Below are 17,938 nucleotides of genomic sequence, written 5' to 3' on the forward strand. Positions count from 1 at the left end.
GGATCATGTCCGACGAAGAGCTCGGCTTTAAGATCAGTGCCTCGGGTTCTGTCGACTTGGTCATGCGGAGTATGACGAGCCTTCCCCAACTGAACGAGAGCCAAAGGAGGCGAATAAAATCGTTCGATCTCACGGAGAACACGCTCAATGGCGCAACGCTCAGCATATTTGCCGAATTCCTAAACCTTCATACCCTTAATCTGTCGAGCAATTCGATGGACGCCGAGAAATTGGCCTTTTTCCGCATGCCGCCCCATTTGGAAATTCTCAACTTAGCTGACAACAAAATCGACTCTCTCTCGTTCAAGGGGCCCTTTTCGTCCTTACGAGAATTAAATATCAGCAGAAATCGCCTGAAAGACCCCGACAAGATTCATTTCGTTTTCGATCGCCTTGGATCGAGTCTTGAACAGCTCGATCTTTCGTACAATCAACTCGAATCTCTTCCTCAGAGCGTCCGAAAGCTGTGGAAGTTGAAAAGCATTCTCCTTCAAGGTAATCCGTTCGTCAACTTTCCGCCCGTGTTGGCGTCGCTTCCCGCCGTCGAAGAAATGAAGCTAACGATAAACGGTGATTTGCTCGAGTTGGATTCCTATGACATGGAAGACAGTCTGCAGGACGAGATCATGAAGTTCTGCTGCGAAAAGCCAGACGATGACGGAAAACTCGATTGGGGCTACAGTCGAGGACACCTGAAGAGTTTACTTGAAAGGCTCAAAAAAAGTTGGAATCCAGGCGACACTTCGGCGCGTAAAATTATGATCAACAGCAGTATGTTGTCTGATGTTGATGTACAAGCGTTAGAAGTTGCCTTCAGGAAAATCAAAGCTCTTGCAGAACCAACGTTCCTTTCGCTGTGCACTAATAGATTCACCAAAGTTCCGCCTTATATTGAAAAATTCTCGTCTTTGGAGCAAGTCGGCCTGTGCAGGAACAAGCTGAAGGAGGTGCCTGCTGAACTGCGACGACTGCCGCGGTTGAAACTTGTCTATATTACGGATAATGAGATTGAAGATCTTCACTTTTCGTCTCATGATTTCCCAGCACTGAATTCAATTGATCTAAAAGGAAATCCTATCTGCAAAATGCGGGACAACATCATGAGCTGCTTTAGAGAGTGGAGGAAATACCGCAACGGCGATCGAAAAGTGATAAAAGGACTGGAATTGCCTAGCGTTGAAGGTAAAGCAGCGAGTTAGTAGTTGTTGCAGTGATCAATACTCGTGACGAATTAGAGGAAGAAATCGAGCCGTCTTCCGTCAGGCCAACAGTAGCTATTGGCGCTACTGCTGCTCCTGTGAGACAGCGGAGTAGAGTACTGGAAACGGTAGGTAAAGTATTATGCATCTGAATTGTAATTAGCTTCAACTACTTTGATTAATTAAGGGTCTGATGGAGATGGAACGCTATTATGAAAAGCCGTCAGTTGTTCCTGTCGAGATCCCAAAAGTGGTAGCAGCGAAGAGCATTGTAACGTTACAGACTTCTTCTATTACAAAGCTAAAGCATCATTTGGAAGATAATGATGCCTTGGTGACGTGGAAAAATCTGGTATCCGAATTCTTTGATCGTATGCCTATGATTGATCAGGCTTACATTACTTCACTGAGTCAAAAATGGCAACGGGATCCTGAGTTTAGTCCAGTTGAACGCTTCATATTTGATCTCGCTAGTGCAGGCATAACCGTGAGGGAATTGATTCGCGCTTTGGTGAAAATTCGTCATATCCTTGCGGCACAAGATGTATCTGAGATTGAAACTGACTACATCTACAAAGCGTATGATCAAGACGAAGACTTTTAATTAATTAGAAGAGCCTTTTTTGACATTTTTCTCAGTGTCTCCATTTTCAGCAATGAGCCAGCTGCATTTAGTGTTGTTTTTTTAGGTTTTCGAAATTGAAACAAGTCTCTCCAACCGGTAATACGGGACCTGTTGGCAAATAAAACGACTCGAAATGGCGAAATGGCTGCTGTTCGCTGTCCTACTCGCTCTCTGTACAACGTGCGCTTTGCCCGCTCAATGCTCGTATGCCATAAACACGCGAAAAACGGCCAGCTTCGGTCATCGTTCTTCTTTTCCCTTATTAGGGACTCTTGCACCCTCGAAGATACGACTCTCGACTGCTGGCGAGACAACATAGACTACTTTACTTACGACATACTGGACAGCCTGAACCAGAGAGTGATCGTCGCAGCCCAAATAGGAAAATGGAAGGTGATGCGCAACAAACCCATCTACGATCCGACCCGAGTCGAAGCGATCATTCAACTCATTCTCAATCACAACAAAGGTCCACTGTCTAACGATTCCGTGCGAACAGTTTTTATGGACATCATCAACGTGACGACAATATTCGAACAGGAAAACGCTCACAATCCCCCACCTTTTACCTGTCCCCACACCGCCGACTCCCAGCACTCCAGCGGCTGGAAAATAGCATTTATTAGTCTGGCTGTTGCTGCTGGAGTGATCGTGCTCTTACTCCTAGCTGTTATTGTATGTGTGGGCAAGCGTTCGAGTACTACAACGTCCCGCGGGAGACCTCTTTTGCCTAAAGACGACTGAGTACCAGAATCAATCAGTGTGTCTACTATCTTTCATTCTAAGCGTTAATCTGTATGTGCTTCTACATAGATTTTTTTGCAGAGTGCGTGGGAGTGCTGAAGGGAGGTGCCATATCATTGCGCACGTGACTCGTAAAACTCGTTTCTCGCACGCCTCCTCATCGACCGACACCGTTCGTACACGGCGGCAGTAAATGAGCGACAAAGCGGCGCAATATTCAAAGTCCTCTAAAGCGCAGCGGTTCTGGAACCGAGCCCTACTCGACTCCATTCCGTGGCCGAAAACAGGCTGCCGCGTCGTAGACATCGGCTGCGGGACGGGCGAAACGACGCGCGCTCTAGTTGCGGAACGCGACGGCGTGGAAGGCGTCGTCGCGTTCGACAAAGCCCCGGATCGAATTTCTTTCGCCGAACGCCATTGCTCGCACGAAAAAATCGTCTACGGCGTCGCCGATATCGCCGTGGCGTCGACGCTCGAAGTCGAATGGATGGCGGGGGCGTTCACTCGCGCTCTCGCTCTCCACGTCTTTCATTGGGTTCAGGATCAAGAGGCAGCGTTGGCGAACGTTTCGAGTATGCTCGCGCCCGGCGGCGATATGCTCCTGTGCATGGGAGTGAGAATTCCTCGAGCGTTCGAATACGTGAAGGAAGAAATCGTACGAGACGCGAGATGGACGGCGTTCGTGAGCGAAAGCGACGCCCAGTGGCGGCACAATAAGACGTGGGATAGGAAGAACGAAACGTGGCGATATCCCGATCCGGCTTCCGGTTACAGGAAATTGTGCGAGAATGCCGGCTTTGACGTCGCAAAATGCGACGTCGGAGCGTACGAGTACGAGTACGAATCGAAGGCGGAGTGTCGAGGCATGCTCGAGTATCTGCTGCCCTATACGGCGAAAATACCGAAAGAATTGGCCGAAGAGTACGGCGAAGAAGTCTACAGATTGTACGAATCTAAAGCTCGAAAATCAGAAAGCGGAAGAATCATGTGGGACGCACAATTCCTGGTAGTTCACGGAAAGAAAAAGACCTGATTAATTAATACTACTTCTTGCTTTCTCATTCACCCGTATAGCCGCAAACAAGACTCACTTCCTCGTCGGTCAGAGTGGCATTGTAAATGGCTACTCCTCCAATCATACCGTATACGTAGTTGTGCTTCTGGCCAAAGGCGCTATTACTGCCAACGGTGAAATCGGCGCCGTGCGAACCTCCGTCATATATGCCCTTGTCATATGGAAACGGGTTGAGACCGGTTCGTCGATCGAGTTTCCCGTTGTAGTAGCCTCTCACGTAATTGCCGTCGTACGTCATTCCCACGCAGGACCAGCGGAAGTAGGGAACGGGCGTTGCGCCGAAAGCGCCCGTCACGCAGCCGTCGTGACCGGGAGTATTGCCGCCGTGCGCCGAGACGAGTCCGTCGGCCTGATTGGACGAATTGAACGAGTGGAGATTCATGAAGAGCCCGTATTGGCGCGCGGCGGCGCTTTCATTGAAAACGCCGGCGACGAATTCGCAACACGGATACGGGTTGTGATCGCTGTAGTTCGAAAAGCCGCAGTAGGGCATGCGATTCAGCCAGGCGATCACGGTCAAGTTGACGCGACCGTGAAAGTCGAGTGCCGGCACTTGAGCGCGCGGCGCCACGAAGCGCTGGCCGGGTCGTAGAAAGGCGGACGTTCCGTTGAAGACTCCCTCGTCGGCGCGTTCGATGGGACCGTTGTCTTCGTGTAGCTTGTAATGGTACGGGCCGAGGCTGACTCGTTCTGTGCCTGGCGCTTCGTCGAATGTCCACAAGGTCACGAGACTTCGTTGGTTCGGGTTCGGCTGCACGACGTCGTCTATAGTTTTATATGCTTAGTTCCACTAGTTACCTTGAATGTTTGACACGCAGCTGTGTGCAATCCGGCGATTAGAAGCAGGAAAATCGCAGCCGACGCCATTTTTGTCGTTCTTTCGCTTTCGGAAAACACCCGGACTAGCGCGGACTGAGGCTCCTCCCACTCATCACAGCGAGTGTAGTACTAGTGTCCTTGAATACCCAGGTCGCGTTGGTATACTCTAGGGATATAGAAATAGAGGTAGCTGCTTGGGGTGGCTAAATAACATTTTTGGGAGTCCGGGGCTCCCGGATGTCTCGCGCACGCTCCAGTACAAGAAGCAAACATTTTACGTCGCATGTCTTGTCCCGTGGGCAGAGAACGGTTCGACAGATGGTTGCTTAGTACAAAAAAGATGGTTTTGTTCTCCTTAGAGACGATGAAGAGGGAAAGGGACTGCACTATTTGGAATACTTGAAGGTGAGCATCCATCCTCCAAGGACGATCGATTGGTCGTAATACATTGGTGAGGCAGATACCCGAGCTATTGAATCTGCAGCAACCTTTGAGTAAATCTGCTGAAAATCCCAATGGAGTTCACGACGAACATCTCTTCATATTGATGCACCAAGGTGAATCAACTGGCTTGCTGATATCGTGCGCACTCACACTTTGCATTAGTCTACGAGCTGTGGTTTAAGCAGATTCTTCATGAACTTGATTCCATCATGAATATCATGACAGCCGACGTAATAACTGCTCCCGAGTGTTTCAGTAAAAAATTCAATTGGTGATTTAGTTTCTGGACGAGTCACTGATGCTGGTGATTAATTCGAGAACGTCTAGAATAGTTGTCATTTTGAAGGTAGAAATGCCACTGCTGACAACACTTTATTTACTTATTTATTTATTAGATTGTTGTTGAGCAGATCAAAGTTCTTGAGACAATGACCCCGTTAGATTTTCTCGACTTTCGTCATTATCTGTCACAGTCGTCCGGATTCCAAAGTCTTCAGTTTCGAATTTTAGAATGCAAGCTGGGAATCAGAGATGTAATTTATTTTTGTATGCAATCTCCACTGAGAGTTGATGACAGCCACTCTCACTCAGGATCTAAGAATTTCGTACGGAGGATCAACGTACAAATCTGCATTTTCCGATGATCGTCATCGCAGCGCAGCAGAACAATTGGAACAAGCAACCAAGAACCCTTCTTTTCTAACACTAGTCGACGTAGGTCTCTCGTCGACTATATTCACAGGTCGTTGTGACGCGTGTAAATGCTTTTAGCGATGGCTTGCTCGCACGCCAGGACTTGATGGAGAATTTCAATTTTTTGACAAATACTCCAAGGCGGTTAGAGAGATGCTTGCAGAGATGAAAGACGAGGCCAAGGTGAAGTTTCCACGCAAAGAAAAAAAAACGACTGATATGTGCCGTGACTCGGTTTATATCTAGAAAGAGACGAGTCTCTCAATTCGAAATCGAAAACTCAAAGACCACGAAACCCAGACGGTGAGAAGTGTGCGAAGAAGAAATAAAGAAGTCGTTCTTGACTTCTCATCTAGAAGTTTTTCAAGCAGCTCATGGACGTCGAAGAGCACGCCTCCTTAGTCGAGAAAGGTCGAACACAACGACGATTGGCTCTTCTCAATAATTCTCTTATCGCTCCCCCTAAGGTCAAAGACGTCTCTCTCACAAAGCCACGCAGGGAGCGTTGATGGTAGCGTTGTACAGGTCAGCTCATTCATTTAGAGGGGTGAACTCTCGTGATTGTGCTAAGTGCATGTATAGAGACGAACCTCGTTTTCAACCGGCCTATCACTTCATATCGTCCCTTATGGACATAGACTCGCTACTCATGCAATGGCGAAGTAAAAAAATCATCGAAATGCCTTTTTTGCATCTTACGCGTGTGATTACCTCGTTCTCTATCAGACAATCACTCGCTCTTTGTGCAACGTATACTTGGTGATAAAATGGGCACCGGTGGATCGTCCGGCTATCGTTATCTTCGTTCAACCGTCAGGTTGCTTTTTGATTCGGGCATTCTATCGCGCGGGGGGCGCGTTTCGGTATCTTTTTTTTCTTTAGCGATCGGTATAAAGTTTTTCTCGATTTCTTCAACTTGTCGTCGTACATCATTCCGCGGTGGCACATTCCGAAGCTCACCTCTGAGATGAAGGACACGTTGGGCGCTTATTTTACCGCCGACGGCGAGAAACGTCGCGCCGGCGGCGGGGAGTCTCACCACAGTGGCGCGGAGAAGGACTGAAGCATGTCTTGATGGCACGCGAAGAAGCTCGGTATAGGTTTTCTTGCTTTTTTTTGCGCTCCTTTGCATAGACGCACGTGAAATATTATACGCCAGACACTCCCTCGACCCACCCCCTTTGAATTCTCCCTTTATTCATTGTTCGTTGTGAAACGGGGTGGGCTCACCTGTCTCTCAACGTTGCGGGAAAAGAAGGCTCACAGATGGCTAGTCCCTGCGATCCCGGCAAAAGGTATGTGCCGCACCAGAAGCTCTAGCTCTGTTTCGTATAGAATAGCTGTTTGTCTGAACGACAGTTCGGACGGCGATCCAGACCTTCATTATCTCGATTACCTCAAGGTGTTGCCCGCGCTGAGACGGCGCGTATGTCCGATATTGACCGCTACTGACTTTTTTAGATTCTCGAACTCATTGATCTTCAAAAGCCAAGAAGCGACGCTCATGACGAACACCTCTTCATTCTTATTCACCAAGGTGACGTAATTCCGTGCGCTACGCGAGGGAGGAAGTATTCAAAGAAGCTTGCGCAATTGTTTAGTCTATGAATTGTGGTTCAAGCAAGTTTTGCACGAAATCGATTCCATCATGAATATTATGAGCGCAGAGGTAAGAAGAAAACTTCGTCTCTGTTAAAGTGCGCTTTGGACACGCCTATGGAACAGCCTGAGACCATCAAATCGTCTGAGATGTTTCTTGTCAATTTGAGAGCTCAAAGGATTATTGTCATTCAAAAGGTATTTAAAAGTTGATAAAGGAGTCTCAGACTGCAACAGAAATGATGCACAGATTTTGATTGATCAAATCAAAGTTCTTGAGACGTTGACGCCGTTAGATTTCCTGGATTTTCGTCATCGTCTGTCGAATTCGTCTGGGTTTGAGAGCCATCAATTCAGGCTCATTGAGGTCAAGTTGGGAGTTCCAAATGTGAGAATCGATGAAAGATGGATAGGGGGTATAGTTGTGTCTTAGAAATGGAGAAAGAAAGAAGGGAGCTGGGAAGAAATTGAGAAGAAGTTCACACGCCATCCTAAGCAAGCCAAACAATTAGCTGAGGCCGTAAAAAAGCCTTCACTGCTTGCCCTGGTTGATGTAAGTCAAGCTTCTCACGAAACTAGATTTCTCGCATTTTGTGAATTAGCGGTGGCTTGCTAGCACACCAGGCATTGATGGAAAATTTCAGTTTTTCAAAAAGTACTGCCAAACGGTCGAGAACAACATTTCGGAGGAGGAAGCTAAAGCTAAGGCTAGGCGACCAGTTAGCCGTACTCTCGGTTGCACGACCGGTCTTCTTTGTATTTAGGAAGAGAGTGATCCAAAAATTAAAAGTGAAAAACTAAGGAGATGTGACGACAAAAAGGCAAAGCGAGAAGAGCGGTGTGTGCATGCTAGGCAGAATGACTCGTTTTGTGTAGAAAATGCATAAGATGCTGACGGATAGTGAAGAGCACGAGCAACTTGTCGAAGAAGGTACCACTCCTAAAGATGGTTGCGGCAGTTAGAGTGCTGATTTGACTCTTATTTAATTAATCAAGGCAAAAGACGTTTTTCTCACAAGGCCATTCAAGGAGCACTGATGATATCACTCTACAGGTATACCATACTACTTAGTAAATCTATAGACTCGTTTTTGACGATCGTTTTTAATGTAGAGATGAACCTCGTTTTCAGTCAGCTTATCAGTTTATTTCCTTGCTTACAGAGATTGACTCGCTGCTCATGCAATGGAGACGTAATGTTTTCATTTTCTGTACTACGGTTTGACGTGTTTTTCTTAGACAACCATTCTCTGTTTGTGCACCGCATGCTTGGAGATAAAATGGGAACAGGCGGCACTGGTTATCGCTATCTTCACGAAACAGTCAGGTCTCCAATATACAAATGTTTGTTTTTTGTTTTCTACTAAGACGCGTAATTTTTTAGTGAAAAATACAGGATCTTTCTGGATTTTTTCAATTTGTCGTCGTATATCATTCCTCGATGGCACCGTCCAGAGCTTTCACAGGAAATGAAAGACCATCTGGCTGTACACTTTACCAACCCCGACGAGGAGCGTGAGTTTGCAAAACGACGCCTCCAAGATACCGAGTGACACAAAAAAACGAAACACGCGTGCGACGTTGACGTTACTATTTTCGCTGCTTTTCTTCTTCGTTGCTAGCTAGAACTCTAACGTGCGTGATGTGAAGTCCCGCGTGTGGTCGGATGTGCGTAGCGATTCTTCGGCGACTCATAAGCCAATTCGGCGCGTCGTCGCCGCCCGGCACTGTCGTCGTGCCCAAACGCCATCGCCACGGAGTCATCCTACTCCTCGCGGCAATCGCGTTCGCAGCGAACGCCTCCTTCTGCGTCCTCCTACCCTTCTACCCGCAAGAACTCGCCGCGCGACACGCGAACAAGGACGCGAACGACGCCGGCGACCAAACATCGATATCCCGAGAAGTGGGCATCGTTTTCAGCGCCTGTTCGCTGAGCTACTTCCTATTCGCCCTTCGCAGCGGCTCGTGGATCGACGCAATTGGCGCGAAACCGATTCTCGTGTGGGGCACGCTCGCGCTGGGCGCGGCGACGCTCTCGCTCGCCGCGCTCGCCTTCGTCGTCGACTACACGCTCTTCGTCGCCCTCTCGTTCGTCGTCGCCGTCTTCCAGGGAATGACGGGCGCCGCCGGCGAAACGGCGTGCTTCGCGCTCGCCTGTCGCGAATTCCCGGATAACGTCGGCACAGTCGTCGGCGTATTAGAACAGGGTGTCGGGATCGGGATCATGCTCGCTTCGCCTATTGGCGGATCGCTCTACAGCGTCGGCGGATTCACCTTGCCCTTTCTAGTGCTCGGTACTTTGCTCTTAGTTTGCGCCGCTCTCGCGGCGACGAGCAGTTTCGACTACGCGGTCGTTCGCGTCGGTCCCGGTTCCCCGGAACCGGTGACCACGTGGACTCTTCTAAAGAACGCCCAGTTGAGTCTTTGCGCCTCTTGCGGCGTTGTGACTGCGTCGTTGCTCGGATTTCTCGATACGAATCTCGCCACTTTTTTGACGGATACCTATAGCATGACGCCTGGTAAAATTGGAGTCGTTTTTGTGCTCAGTCGCGTGTTCTACGCAATTCTTGCGCCTTTAATTGGTAATATGGCCGATCGTCTTGGACCGCGACGAATCATCAGCTTGGGATTGGCGTTGTGTTGGATTGGCATTTTTATGATGGCCACGTATCGATATCTATGGGCTTTTATATTCGCTCAGGTTGTCATGGGCCTAGGCGTTGCCATGGGGTCGATACCGTGTTTTAGCGATATTATGAGGACTGCTACAGGCGGGCAGGAGGATAGCGATTCCGTCGTTGAATGGAGTGGGCACGTGTCGGGACTTCTCGCCGCTGCGTTTGCTTTTGGGGAAGGTGTCGGATCTTTGGCGGGAGGAATTGTGGCCGACTCTTTCGGCTTCTATGGTAGCGCAGGGATTTTTGGCTTACTCGTCTTCTTTCACTGGACGACATATGTTGTCCTTGCTGTGTGCTTTCACAGAAGAAAATTTTCCGTTTTGTCTAGTCTGCAGAATGGCAGCATAAGAACAGTTTAGTTGGAATTCTCTACATATAATAGATGAGAGGAGTATATTTAATTAATTTGAAATTTCACGAAGAAAGCTGAGTGTTTTCATATCTCTTTTCCTGTCGCCAGTTATAAAAAATTTAATTTTTAGATTTCTCCTCTAGTCTCTCTACACGTGGCCACGTGCGCTACCCGACAGCGAAAGTGTTTGTTCGAGGATGAATTCGGCGTCATTAGAGCCTACTCAAGCTAGTGGTAGCGAAGTGAGTAGATAAAATTGGCAAGGCTCTTTGGAAAGTGAACCTGCTTTTCAGGAGATCGACGATGAAAGTTCGTTGGTCGATCTTGGGAACCTGGCGGTCGTCGACTCAAATCCTCTCGATACTTCGCAGCTTGGGAGCAGGTAAGTTAGACGCGAGACTGGCGCTGAAATAGTTGCACTGGTAATATCTGCTAGGGATAGTTGTTCCAAGTACTTGCTAAGTAGAAGCGAAAGGTCTATGCAAATGCTCGCTGAACGTCTTTGGAAGGTTATTCAACGAAGGATCTGCTCGTACGGTAGTTAGAACGTTGTGTGGTGCTAGGCTCCTATTGAACAAACGGCAGAAACAGTCTTAGCTGAGGTATAGACAGTGAAGTTACACATAGTCACTTGCGAGAACATTTCCTCAAAGCTACCAAAGCCTTCAATAGCCGTTCCACGAGAGAAGCCCGTCAGTATTTTATTTTTTATTTTTCCTTTTTCTGACGTATTTTGTTTTAGGTTCCTAAGCCAGCACCACCAACCAAGTGGGAACAGTACGCCAAACTGAAGGTTTATAAAGCGTACTTGCTTACGTATAGTATTTATTGCATAATCACTTGCAGGGGATTCAAAAGAAGAAACGATCTCGCATGGTGTTTGATGAGGCCTCAAAGGCAAGTTGCCGCTTTTTCAATGATTGCATACGAGAGACGTGATTTCTTGCAGGACTGGAAACCAAGGTGGGGGGCCCAACGAGCAGGCAAACCAGACAGCGGTGATTGGCTAACAGAACTTTCAGACGACGAAGGTATAAAGTTATCTGCTACTGTCTATCTCAAACGAACTTTTTTCGTTTGTTTCTAAGAACCAACCAAGAAGAAGCAAAAATCACTAAAAGCCTTATCCACCCAGGTTTCTCCTCAGCTGATTAGATATCTGATTATTGCCATTTATATTCTGTGTACCAAGCACAAATCTGTACTGGAACAAACCAAGGCGTCAACAGCGTCAGCTGGAAAATTTTTCGATCCTGTAGAGGTTCGGATGAACGTCTTTATCCAGGCAGAATTTTCTGATTTTATTCCAGAGTACTAAGCCTAAGGCAAAAGCGCACAAGAAATCAAAATCAAAGAAGTATGACGCAGCAAGAAAAGAATGATCCATTTACCTAATATTCTAAAAATTCAAAAGGCGCGCGGGATCAGTGTCAGCAAAAAGTGTAAAAAAAGGAAAAGTGAAAGGCAAAGGGAAAGGGAAAGGGAGAGGGCAGGCAAAAAAGAAAGGCCGTAAGTAATTACGTCTGTAGACTTAGTAATACCCTCTAAGATCTCTACAAAAAAACCCAAGAGTTTTTCTCTATATAATTCTCAAGAATTCTCTACTTCTGAGCTTCGTAGATGATCTGTTATACACTGCAATTCCCCGTCCCACATCTTCTTCCTCTCCTGAGCCTTAAACGAAAAAGAAGAAGTATAAGAATTTGCGCAATAAAAAGGTTTTTCTCTCTACCAAGTAGTCGATCGTAAATGTAGGATAGTGAATTCCCAAAAAGTACTGCCCGCCTTCTGCTAGAGGTCGAAATTCCTCCAAAACCAATTCACCTCTCAACTCCCCCGGCGTCGTTTTTTGTATGACGTACATCTCCTTTACAAGCGAGTCAATATTGACGGATCGACATCGCTGCAAGAGTTTGACGAAATCATCAACGTATTGACATTTTAGCAGAGCAGCACGACAGCCAATCAAATAGGCGACGACGGCATAGAGAAAGAATGCCGGATGCTGCGAAAACAAGTGATCCCACAACTGGAGCCACTCCAATTTCAACAGGACTTCAGAAAAGAGCGACTGCATCAGTGGCCAAGCGTAGGATTCCGCTGTGAGGCCAAGTTGTGTTAGGTGTTGAAGAAGCTTGTCGTCGTGGTGACTTAGAAGATTTTCAATTAAATTTAGTAGGGTAATAGGAGGATTGGGAAAGAATTCGAACCATCGCCTAGCCCAGTTCGTCAGCACGGTGGCGGACATCTCGAAGGCGATGAGGGGATTTTTACGAAAAGCCTTGACGAAGGGAAAGACCAGAAACGGCAAATAGTCAACTTGACCGAGAAGCGGCGACAGGTGAGCCAAGCCGGACAAAGTCCTTAGAGAAAATTGATTACATTTCTTAAGAGACAAAAACCAATCGGTACCTTTGAAGAATCTTGCGCAGTTGTCGGCTAGGAATAGCGGGCAACGTTTCGAACGCAGCATGAGTTCCCTTTGCGACGAGATTCTCATACGCGGAGTGATTCTTTGGCAGTTGGAGGAGCGACGACCAGATAATATTGCGGTATTTCATTGGATAGCGTTTGTACAAACTTAAAATTTCCTGAAGTCGACCACGGTCGACGCAACGAGGAACGCAGGGTCCAAAGCGCTCCTGTTCAGTAATCAACGGTTGACCTAGAATCATAGACACTCGAATCATATGAAAAAGAACGAGAGACTTTACTCGATATTATCTTCGGTGGACCAAAGTTTGGCTGGGAACCGTTCACTGCGTGTAAGCTAAAGACAGTGAGTGTAACGATGTGCTTTTTGGTTCGCTTGTTTTTCTACCTATAGAGTTCCAGTGTGTGAGAATCTCTCACTGCCAGGATGTACTGTCCGCACACGTTGATGGAAAAATGCGTTATTTGTTCTCCGAAGCTCGCGAGGACATTGAGTGTGTGAACGTCGACGAAGTGGACTCGTCCAACAGCCAAAACTGCTAGTATCTAACGAGATGCGTGGTGGAGCCGTTCTGTGCCAAAGTGAGTCTTTGTCTCGTACCTCAGTATTTTCATCTGGGATCGTTTCTAAGGCGGATATTTCTCTGAACGTTTCCTCTGGCAAGCGAAACACTTGAATCAATTTTCGACTTGCGATGTTCCAGAAATAGAGAAACGGCGCCTTTCCGCCGGCCACTAACGTCGACGTTTGTTCGATTTCACAGAAACACATCAAACTGGGTTTTCGAGCGGTTACATTGGGAACGGGAAGACAACAGATGCACTGCATAGACTCGGAATCCCACAACACAATGGAATCATCTTGAAAGCACGTCAAAATAAGGGCACCACGATCAAGGAAGAAAGCCTAAAGAAAACAAAATCAGTGGAGAGAGAGAGGGTAATTACGTAAGGAAACCAAAAATATTTCAATTAGTCAAATTATAATAGCTTAATTAATAGTAATATTTTTTAAAAATACCGGTATTTATTGATATATCATAAACAATAGTATTAGTGATTAAAATTAATTTTTTATTTCTAGGGCAGGCAACTTCACTCACCTTCACTACCGTTTGATTGACACCGCGCAGCGTTCGCCTTCTCTCCGCGCCGTCGACGTCCCACAAGTCGACGCCACGCGCCGTCGACAGCAAAGCGAATCGACCGGACGGGTGAAAGTCGACGTGTTGGACGACCGACTCCCGTTCGACGTCTATTCGTCCTCGGACGTCCCCGCGATCCAAATCGACGATTCGCACCGAACGATCGGTCAACGCGACGGCGGCGAGAGACGAATTGGATCCGGGAGAGAAGGAGACGGTCGTGGACGGCGTGCCGAAGCTGTGCGACAGCGCGAAGCTGTTCGTCGACAAGTTGAAGACGTAGAAACGGCCCTGACGATCGACGGCGGCGAACGAGGAGTCGCGCGCGCTCGCAGTCGACGCCGAGAAGAGAATTCGACGCCCGAGACCCTGTAGGTTCCTCTCGAAGCGAGATATTCGTAGGAAGGCGTCTGTTCCGATGGATTCCGGTCGGCGAGTCCATAATCGACCCGATTTCTGCTCGCTAAGGTCGATTTCCATCGCGGGGACGAGGTTTGAAAACAAGTCGCGCGCGTTAGCGTGATACACAAACTCGAGAACTCGTCATATTCACGTCAAAAACGCGTCAAAAAAAGGCGAAGGACGGTATTCAAAACGTCCATTATTTCTTCTTCTTGTCCTTTCGTTCCTGCTTCATTCGCTTCTTTTCTTCCTTCGCACGCTTTTTCTGCGTTTGCAATCGCACTAAGCCGTAGACGACTAGAGCTACGATGCCAGAATGAACGACAACACCACGGGAACCGCCTTTTTGCCTTACCAATCAAGAGAATAATTACAACAGCTGGAATCACCAGCCAAAGGTTGTTAATACTTTGCGACATTATCGACTTTGGGTCTTTTATTTCGACCATTCTCGCAAAAAAGAGAAACGCGTCACCGACGACCGAGGAGCGACTGAAGAATTGAGAACTAAGATAGCGCACGCTAAATCGTTCCAAATGAACTGTTCGAAGAGTGTGTTTGTCACCGTAGGAACGACTGGCTTCGATGAGCTTATCAGAAAAGTTACCACAGAAAGAGTAAAAGCTGTGCGTTCGAGAACTCTAGCTCCGAATTGCTTTATAACCGGAGGTTTCAGGTTCTGGCCGAACGCGGCTACGATAGACTGACACTTCAAATAGGAAGAGGAGATTTTCAGCCTGAGACATCGTCGTCTTTACCTAAAACTGAATTTTATCGATTCAAAGATTCCATTGCGGAGGACATAAAATCGGCATCCCTAGTAATAAGTCATGCAGGTTATAGTAAAAAATTCCTATTGACTAATTAAAAATTTGCATTGTTTTCAAGGTGCTGGAAGTGTTTCAGAGTCTCTGGAGTCCGGAAAATCTCTCCTAGTGGTTGTCAATGAGAACTTGATGGGAAATCATCAGGTAGAATTGGCTCAAAAGTTGAAGGAGCTTCACTACTTGTTCTACTGCACATGCAGGTGCGATCGAAACTAAAAAATTTAGGCGTTGTTGAAGTAGCATTTCTTAGCACTCTTGAAGAGACGCTTCGTCACATGGACTTGAATGAACTTCATCCATATCGATCAGGAGATCCAAAAATTTTCTCAGAGTTTCTAGATTCGTTAATGGGATACAGAGAGTCATGACAGGCTGCTATATACATACTTGTAATTTCCCGAACACATACATACATACATACATACATACATACATACATACATACATACATACATATGAACGATTGTTCTAACAATCGCTGGTACTGTATCGTTACGTTGCAACGTCGCTGGCCGAGAGAAGGGTTCAATTTACTTCAGCGGTGGCCGCGATGGGTTCAATCGCAAGTGCATGAAAGCCATGCAAGCTGTTACATCCTAGAATAGGAAATCCTTTTCCTTTCAAAGGAAGTTGGCATTCCGCGACGTACGCATCACGTGGAATAAAACGAAACAATCGCATACTGGGACAGCGTCGTCTTTGCCTCGCTCTGTTTCCTGCAATGACAACGTGTTCGGATAGACATAAAGTCTTCTTTGGACTTGTCATTGTTTGCGTTGGAATTTATGTCCTGCTCAAGGTCGACTCTGAGTCGGCTCGGGATTATGGCAAAATCCGTTCGCCTCGCATCAAAACAGTAACGTTTGCGTCGTATTTAGGTTACCAACGTGTCTCTCAGGTACGTGCTCTCCCCCACGTAACGCGACAGTGCCTGGCACTTCATGGTTAGAAATTAACCATGGCATGGGAACGAAGCCTAAGTGTGGAGGCTTGCTCTCAGTTATGGCTCTATTTGCATGGCCATGCGGAACCGGGATTTAATGCATGTAGTAGCAGAATCTTGCCCAGTGAAATCGTAACATGATTGATCGAATGATTTAATTTCAGGACGTTGATGATATGAATGAAGAGAACGAAGTAGTAGGTACGATTTTTTTATTATTTGCTTTGAATTTGGACGAGACTTGTATACACAAGGAATGAGCGTTGCTCGCCTATCGTGGGAAAACGTGGCTGAAACAAGTCCCCAGTATACGGAAGTGAAAATTTTGACAAATGAACCCGTACAGAACATGCCGTTGAGAATCGTCATTCACGCAAGAGACGTTCACAATCGGTCTCAAGTCACCGGGGGCGATCTTATCTATCCCGTTCTAAAAGACGTGAAACGGAAATACTATCAAACGGGAGCTATTCGCGACTTTGACAACGGTTCGTATCTGATCGAGTTCCAACCCGATTGGGCGGGATCGGCGTCGTTGGAACTGACCTTGGCATATCCGAGCAAATTTCGACGCGCGGCTGTTGGAGAAGAAACCTATGGGTATTATTTCACTTGTTATTATGCTAAGAATTTAAAGGCGTCTCCGCTTGCAAAACTGCCAGAATTTTCTGGTAGGCCTCGGTCATCCGTCTTGGCTGACAAACCGTCCGGACGTTGCTATTTCGATTGGAAGCCAATGCCAAACCGAATGGAACCTCAGAGTTGGTGCACGATGAACGCACCAGAGTACAGCAACTACGTCTCGTGCGAACTTCCAAAAGGAGGAGTAAAATGTGAAGACAGTTTTTCTTGCATCTATGACAAAAGAATGCCCGAGACAGCAAAAGCCAAATTTTTGGCTCACAAACCCGCCGTGTCATACTACCCTTTGAGTCCTATTCGTTCGATTACCATTCAGCCCGGCGGTAAGCAATAACGCATCCCGACTAAATCTTGTAGCTAATGAACTCATTAATTAATTCAGGCGTGAATTCTAGCGTTACTCTTTGTTCAAGATTTTTCAGTGGGGAAAATAGTAGGTCTCGCAAAGTGTTGGGTTCTTGGTTGGGTGCCAAGAAGTTTGTTCCCAAATGTTCTCATTCGTGCAAAACGACAGACGATGTGCTGCGTTGCGTGACCGACTCCCGTTGGTATTTCATCGGCGATTCAACTGTGCGACAGGTCATAAACCAACTCAATTGCATTGTCGCGTCAAAGTGCCGTGGCGGCGGCGGTGTACGCATACGGCGCGAATTTTTCCCTAAGTGTCGTTGTACCACCGAATTTCAATTTTTCGGAGCTCCTGTGGCGACGTCGGGCTCGTTGAGAAATTTCACAGTTGAAGGTCTTCCTTACGGACCGGACACAATAGATTCAATAGTCGCGAGTAATGCGTCAGGAGGAGACGTACTTGTCATTGGGTCGATTCAACACTTTGTTTTAATTCCGTTTCCTGGGTTTATCAAGCGTACGATGGCCATTCGAGATGCATTGATTCGTCTTCGACGTCGAGCACCGAATATTACAATTATATGGAAAGGCACAAATTCTCGTCAGCTAGGAATGAGCCTGTATACGAACAACGCAAAACTTGAATTCTATGCAAAAGTTGCCCAGGAAATTGTGAAAGACGTGCCCTCAATATACATCGTAAATACTTGGAATATGTTTTTGGGAAGCCCATTCGGCGTGACCGGAAAAGTCGGCGTTCATTATCCCCAAGACGCAATCAGAGAACTTTTACGATTATTAGTAGGAATCGCTTGTTCAGAAAGAACTCGGTAATTACATATTGTATGTATTTCCCGACGGCACGTGATCCAGCGAGCTTCTGGTCGCTGTACTGTAGAGATGGAGGCCGAGGAAGAGTTCTCCGATTCCCTCGTTCCTCTGTTCGCCTGGTCCGCGCCGCCAATCGAAT

The 17,938-nt window shown here is 47.0% G+C and overlaps 10 protein-coding genes across 11 annotated transcripts; 8 read left to right on the forward strand and 2 right to left on the reverse strand.

Moving 5' to 3' along the window:
• The first annotated feature begins 5 nt into the window (after window positions 1–5).
• On the forward strand, window positions 6–1,895 carry LOC136198162 (leucine-rich repeat protein lrrA-like). The gene is made up of 3 exons (XM_065988074.1): window positions 6–1,182; window positions 1,236–1,327; window positions 1,387–1,895. Exons 1-3 carry the CDS (start codon window positions 6–8, stop codon window positions 1,801–1,803), a joined length of 1,686 nt encoding a protein of 561 aa, XP_065844146.1. The 3' UTR covers window positions 1,804–1,895.
• Window positions 1,896–1,915: 20 nt separating this feature from the next.
• LOC136198211 (juvenile hormone acid O-methyltransferase-like) lies at window positions 1,916–4,612 on the forward strand. Its single transcript, XM_065988116.1, has 2 exons — window positions 1,916–2,028; window positions 2,091–4,612. Exon 2 carries the CDS (start codon window positions 2,762–2,764, stop codon window positions 3,599–3,601), a length of 840 nt encoding a protein of 279 aa, XP_065844188.1. The 5' UTR covers window positions 1,916–2,028; window positions 2,091–2,761; the 3' UTR covers window positions 3,602–4,612.
• Window positions 3,479–4,642, reverse strand: LOC136198219 (uncharacterized). Its single transcript, XM_065988130.1, has 2 exons — window positions 4,442–4,642; window positions 3,479–4,394 (listed from the first exon to the last, which is right to left on the reverse strand). The coding sequence occupies exons 1-2, from the start codon at window positions 4,508–4,510 to the stop codon at window positions 3,627–3,629; spliced, it is 837 nt and encodes a 278-aa protein (XP_065844202.1). The 5' UTR covers window positions 4,511–4,642; the 3' UTR covers window positions 3,479–3,626.
• A 21-nt stretch (window positions 4,643–4,663) lies between these two features.
• On the forward strand, window positions 4,664–6,770 carry LOC136198184 (tryptophan 2,3-dioxygenase-like). Its single transcript, XM_065988094.1, has 14 exons — window positions 4,664–4,771; window positions 4,822–4,867; window positions 4,923–5,019; window positions 5,069–5,136; window positions 5,187–5,252; window positions 5,302–5,439; window positions 5,498–5,620; window positions 5,678–5,782; window positions 5,846–5,902; window positions 5,956–6,010; window positions 6,067–6,124; window positions 6,182–6,261; window positions 6,326–6,416; window positions 6,482–6,770. Exons 1-14 carry the CDS (start codon window positions 4,746–4,748, stop codon window positions 6,660–6,662), a joined length of 1,191 nt encoding a protein of 396 aa, XP_065844166.1. The 5' UTR covers window positions 4,664–4,745; the 3' UTR covers window positions 6,663–6,770.
• A 37-nt stretch (window positions 6,771–6,807) lies between these two features.
• LOC136198202 (tryptophan 2,3-dioxygenase-like) lies at window positions 6,808–8,865 on the forward strand. Its single transcript, XM_065988108.1, has 14 exons — window positions 6,808–6,894; window positions 6,959–7,001; window positions 7,061–7,136; window positions 7,201–7,268; window positions 7,325–7,396; window positions 7,449–7,586; window positions 7,632–7,751; window positions 7,801–7,905; window positions 7,963–8,019; window positions 8,075–8,129; window positions 8,195–8,252; window positions 8,312–8,391; window positions 8,438–8,525; window positions 8,583–8,865. The coding sequence occupies exons 1-14, from the start codon at window positions 6,866–6,868 to the stop codon at window positions 8,749–8,751; spliced, it is 1,158 nt and encodes a 385-aa protein (XP_065844180.1). The 5' UTR covers window positions 6,808–6,865; the 3' UTR covers window positions 8,752–8,865.
• LOC136198173 (MFS-type transporter SLC18B1-like) lies at window positions 8,753–10,368 on the forward strand. The gene has a single exon (XM_065988083.1). The coding sequence runs from the start codon at window positions 8,865–8,867 to the stop codon at window positions 10,233–10,235; it is 1,371 nt and encodes a 456-aa protein (XP_065844155.1). The 5' UTR covers window positions 8,753–8,864; the 3' UTR covers window positions 10,236–10,368.
• Window positions 10,369–10,370: 2 nt separating this feature from the next.
• LOC136198227 (uncharacterized) lies at window positions 10,371–11,847 on the forward strand. Of its 2 annotated transcripts, none has more exons than XM_065988141.1 (12): window positions 10,371–10,470; window positions 10,522–10,610; window positions 10,665–10,737; window positions 10,792–10,830; window positions 10,882–10,920; window positions 10,971–11,021; window positions 11,075–11,125; window positions 11,178–11,259; window positions 11,317–11,363; window positions 11,421–11,489; window positions 11,539–11,585; window positions 11,643–11,847. In XM_065988141.1, the coding sequence occupies exons 1-12, from the start codon at window positions 10,426–10,428 to the stop codon at window positions 11,743–11,745; spliced, it is 735 nt and encodes a 244-aa protein (XP_065844213.1). In that variant the 5' UTR covers window positions 10,371–10,425; the 3' UTR covers window positions 11,746–11,847. The 2 variants fall into 2 exon arrangements, with proteins under 2 accessions (XP_065844213.1, XP_065844220.1); XM_065988148.1 differs by having other exon boundaries at window positions 10,671–10,737.
• LOC136198153 (TBC1 domain family member 31-like) lies at window positions 11,546–14,292 on the reverse strand. The gene is made up of 7 exons (XM_065988067.1): window positions 13,765–14,292; window positions 13,263–13,568; window positions 13,050–13,207; window positions 12,943–12,998; window positions 12,641–12,893; window positions 11,961–12,591; window positions 11,546–11,902 (listed from the first exon to the last, which is right to left on the reverse strand). The coding sequence occupies exons 1-7, from the start codon at window positions 14,284–14,286 to the stop codon at window positions 11,819–11,821; spliced, it is 2,010 nt and encodes a 669-aa protein (XP_065844139.1). The 5' UTR covers window positions 14,287–14,292; the 3' UTR covers window positions 11,546–11,818.
• On the forward strand, window positions 11,930–15,424 carry LOC136198242 (UDP-N-acetylglucosamine transferase subunit ALG13-like). Its single transcript, XM_065988158.1, has 8 exons — window positions 11,930–12,569; window positions 12,621–12,993; window positions 13,056–13,243; window positions 13,294–13,601; window positions 13,746–14,834; window positions 14,885–15,044; window positions 15,097–15,235; window positions 15,286–15,424. Exons 5-8 carry the CDS (start codon window positions 14,745–14,747, stop codon window positions 15,401–15,403), a joined length of 507 nt encoding a protein of 168 aa, XP_065844230.1. The 5' UTR covers window positions 11,930–12,569; window positions 12,621–12,993; window positions 13,056–13,243; window positions 13,294–13,601; window positions 13,746–14,744; the 3' UTR covers window positions 15,404–15,424.
• Window positions 15,425–16,046: 622 nt separating this feature from the next.
• LOC136191226 (NXPE family member 2-like) lies at window positions 16,047–17,817 on the forward strand. Its single transcript, XM_065979537.1, has 3 exons — window positions 16,047–16,179; window positions 16,233–16,943; window positions 17,003–17,817. The coding sequence occupies exons 1-3, from the start codon at window positions 16,155–16,157 to the stop codon at window positions 17,800–17,802; spliced, it is 1,536 nt and encodes a 511-aa protein (XP_065835609.1). The 5' UTR covers window positions 16,047–16,154; the 3' UTR covers window positions 17,803–17,817.
• The last annotated feature ends 121 nt before the right edge of the window (window positions 17,818–17,938 follow it).

Source organism: Oscarella lobularis, chromosome 1 (assembly GCF_947507565.1).
Source record: "Oscarella lobularis chromosome 1, ooOscLobu1.1, whole genome shotgun sequence".
NCBI lineage: Eukaryota > Metazoa > Porifera > Homoscleromorpha > Homosclerophorida > Oscarellidae > Oscarella > Oscarella lobularis.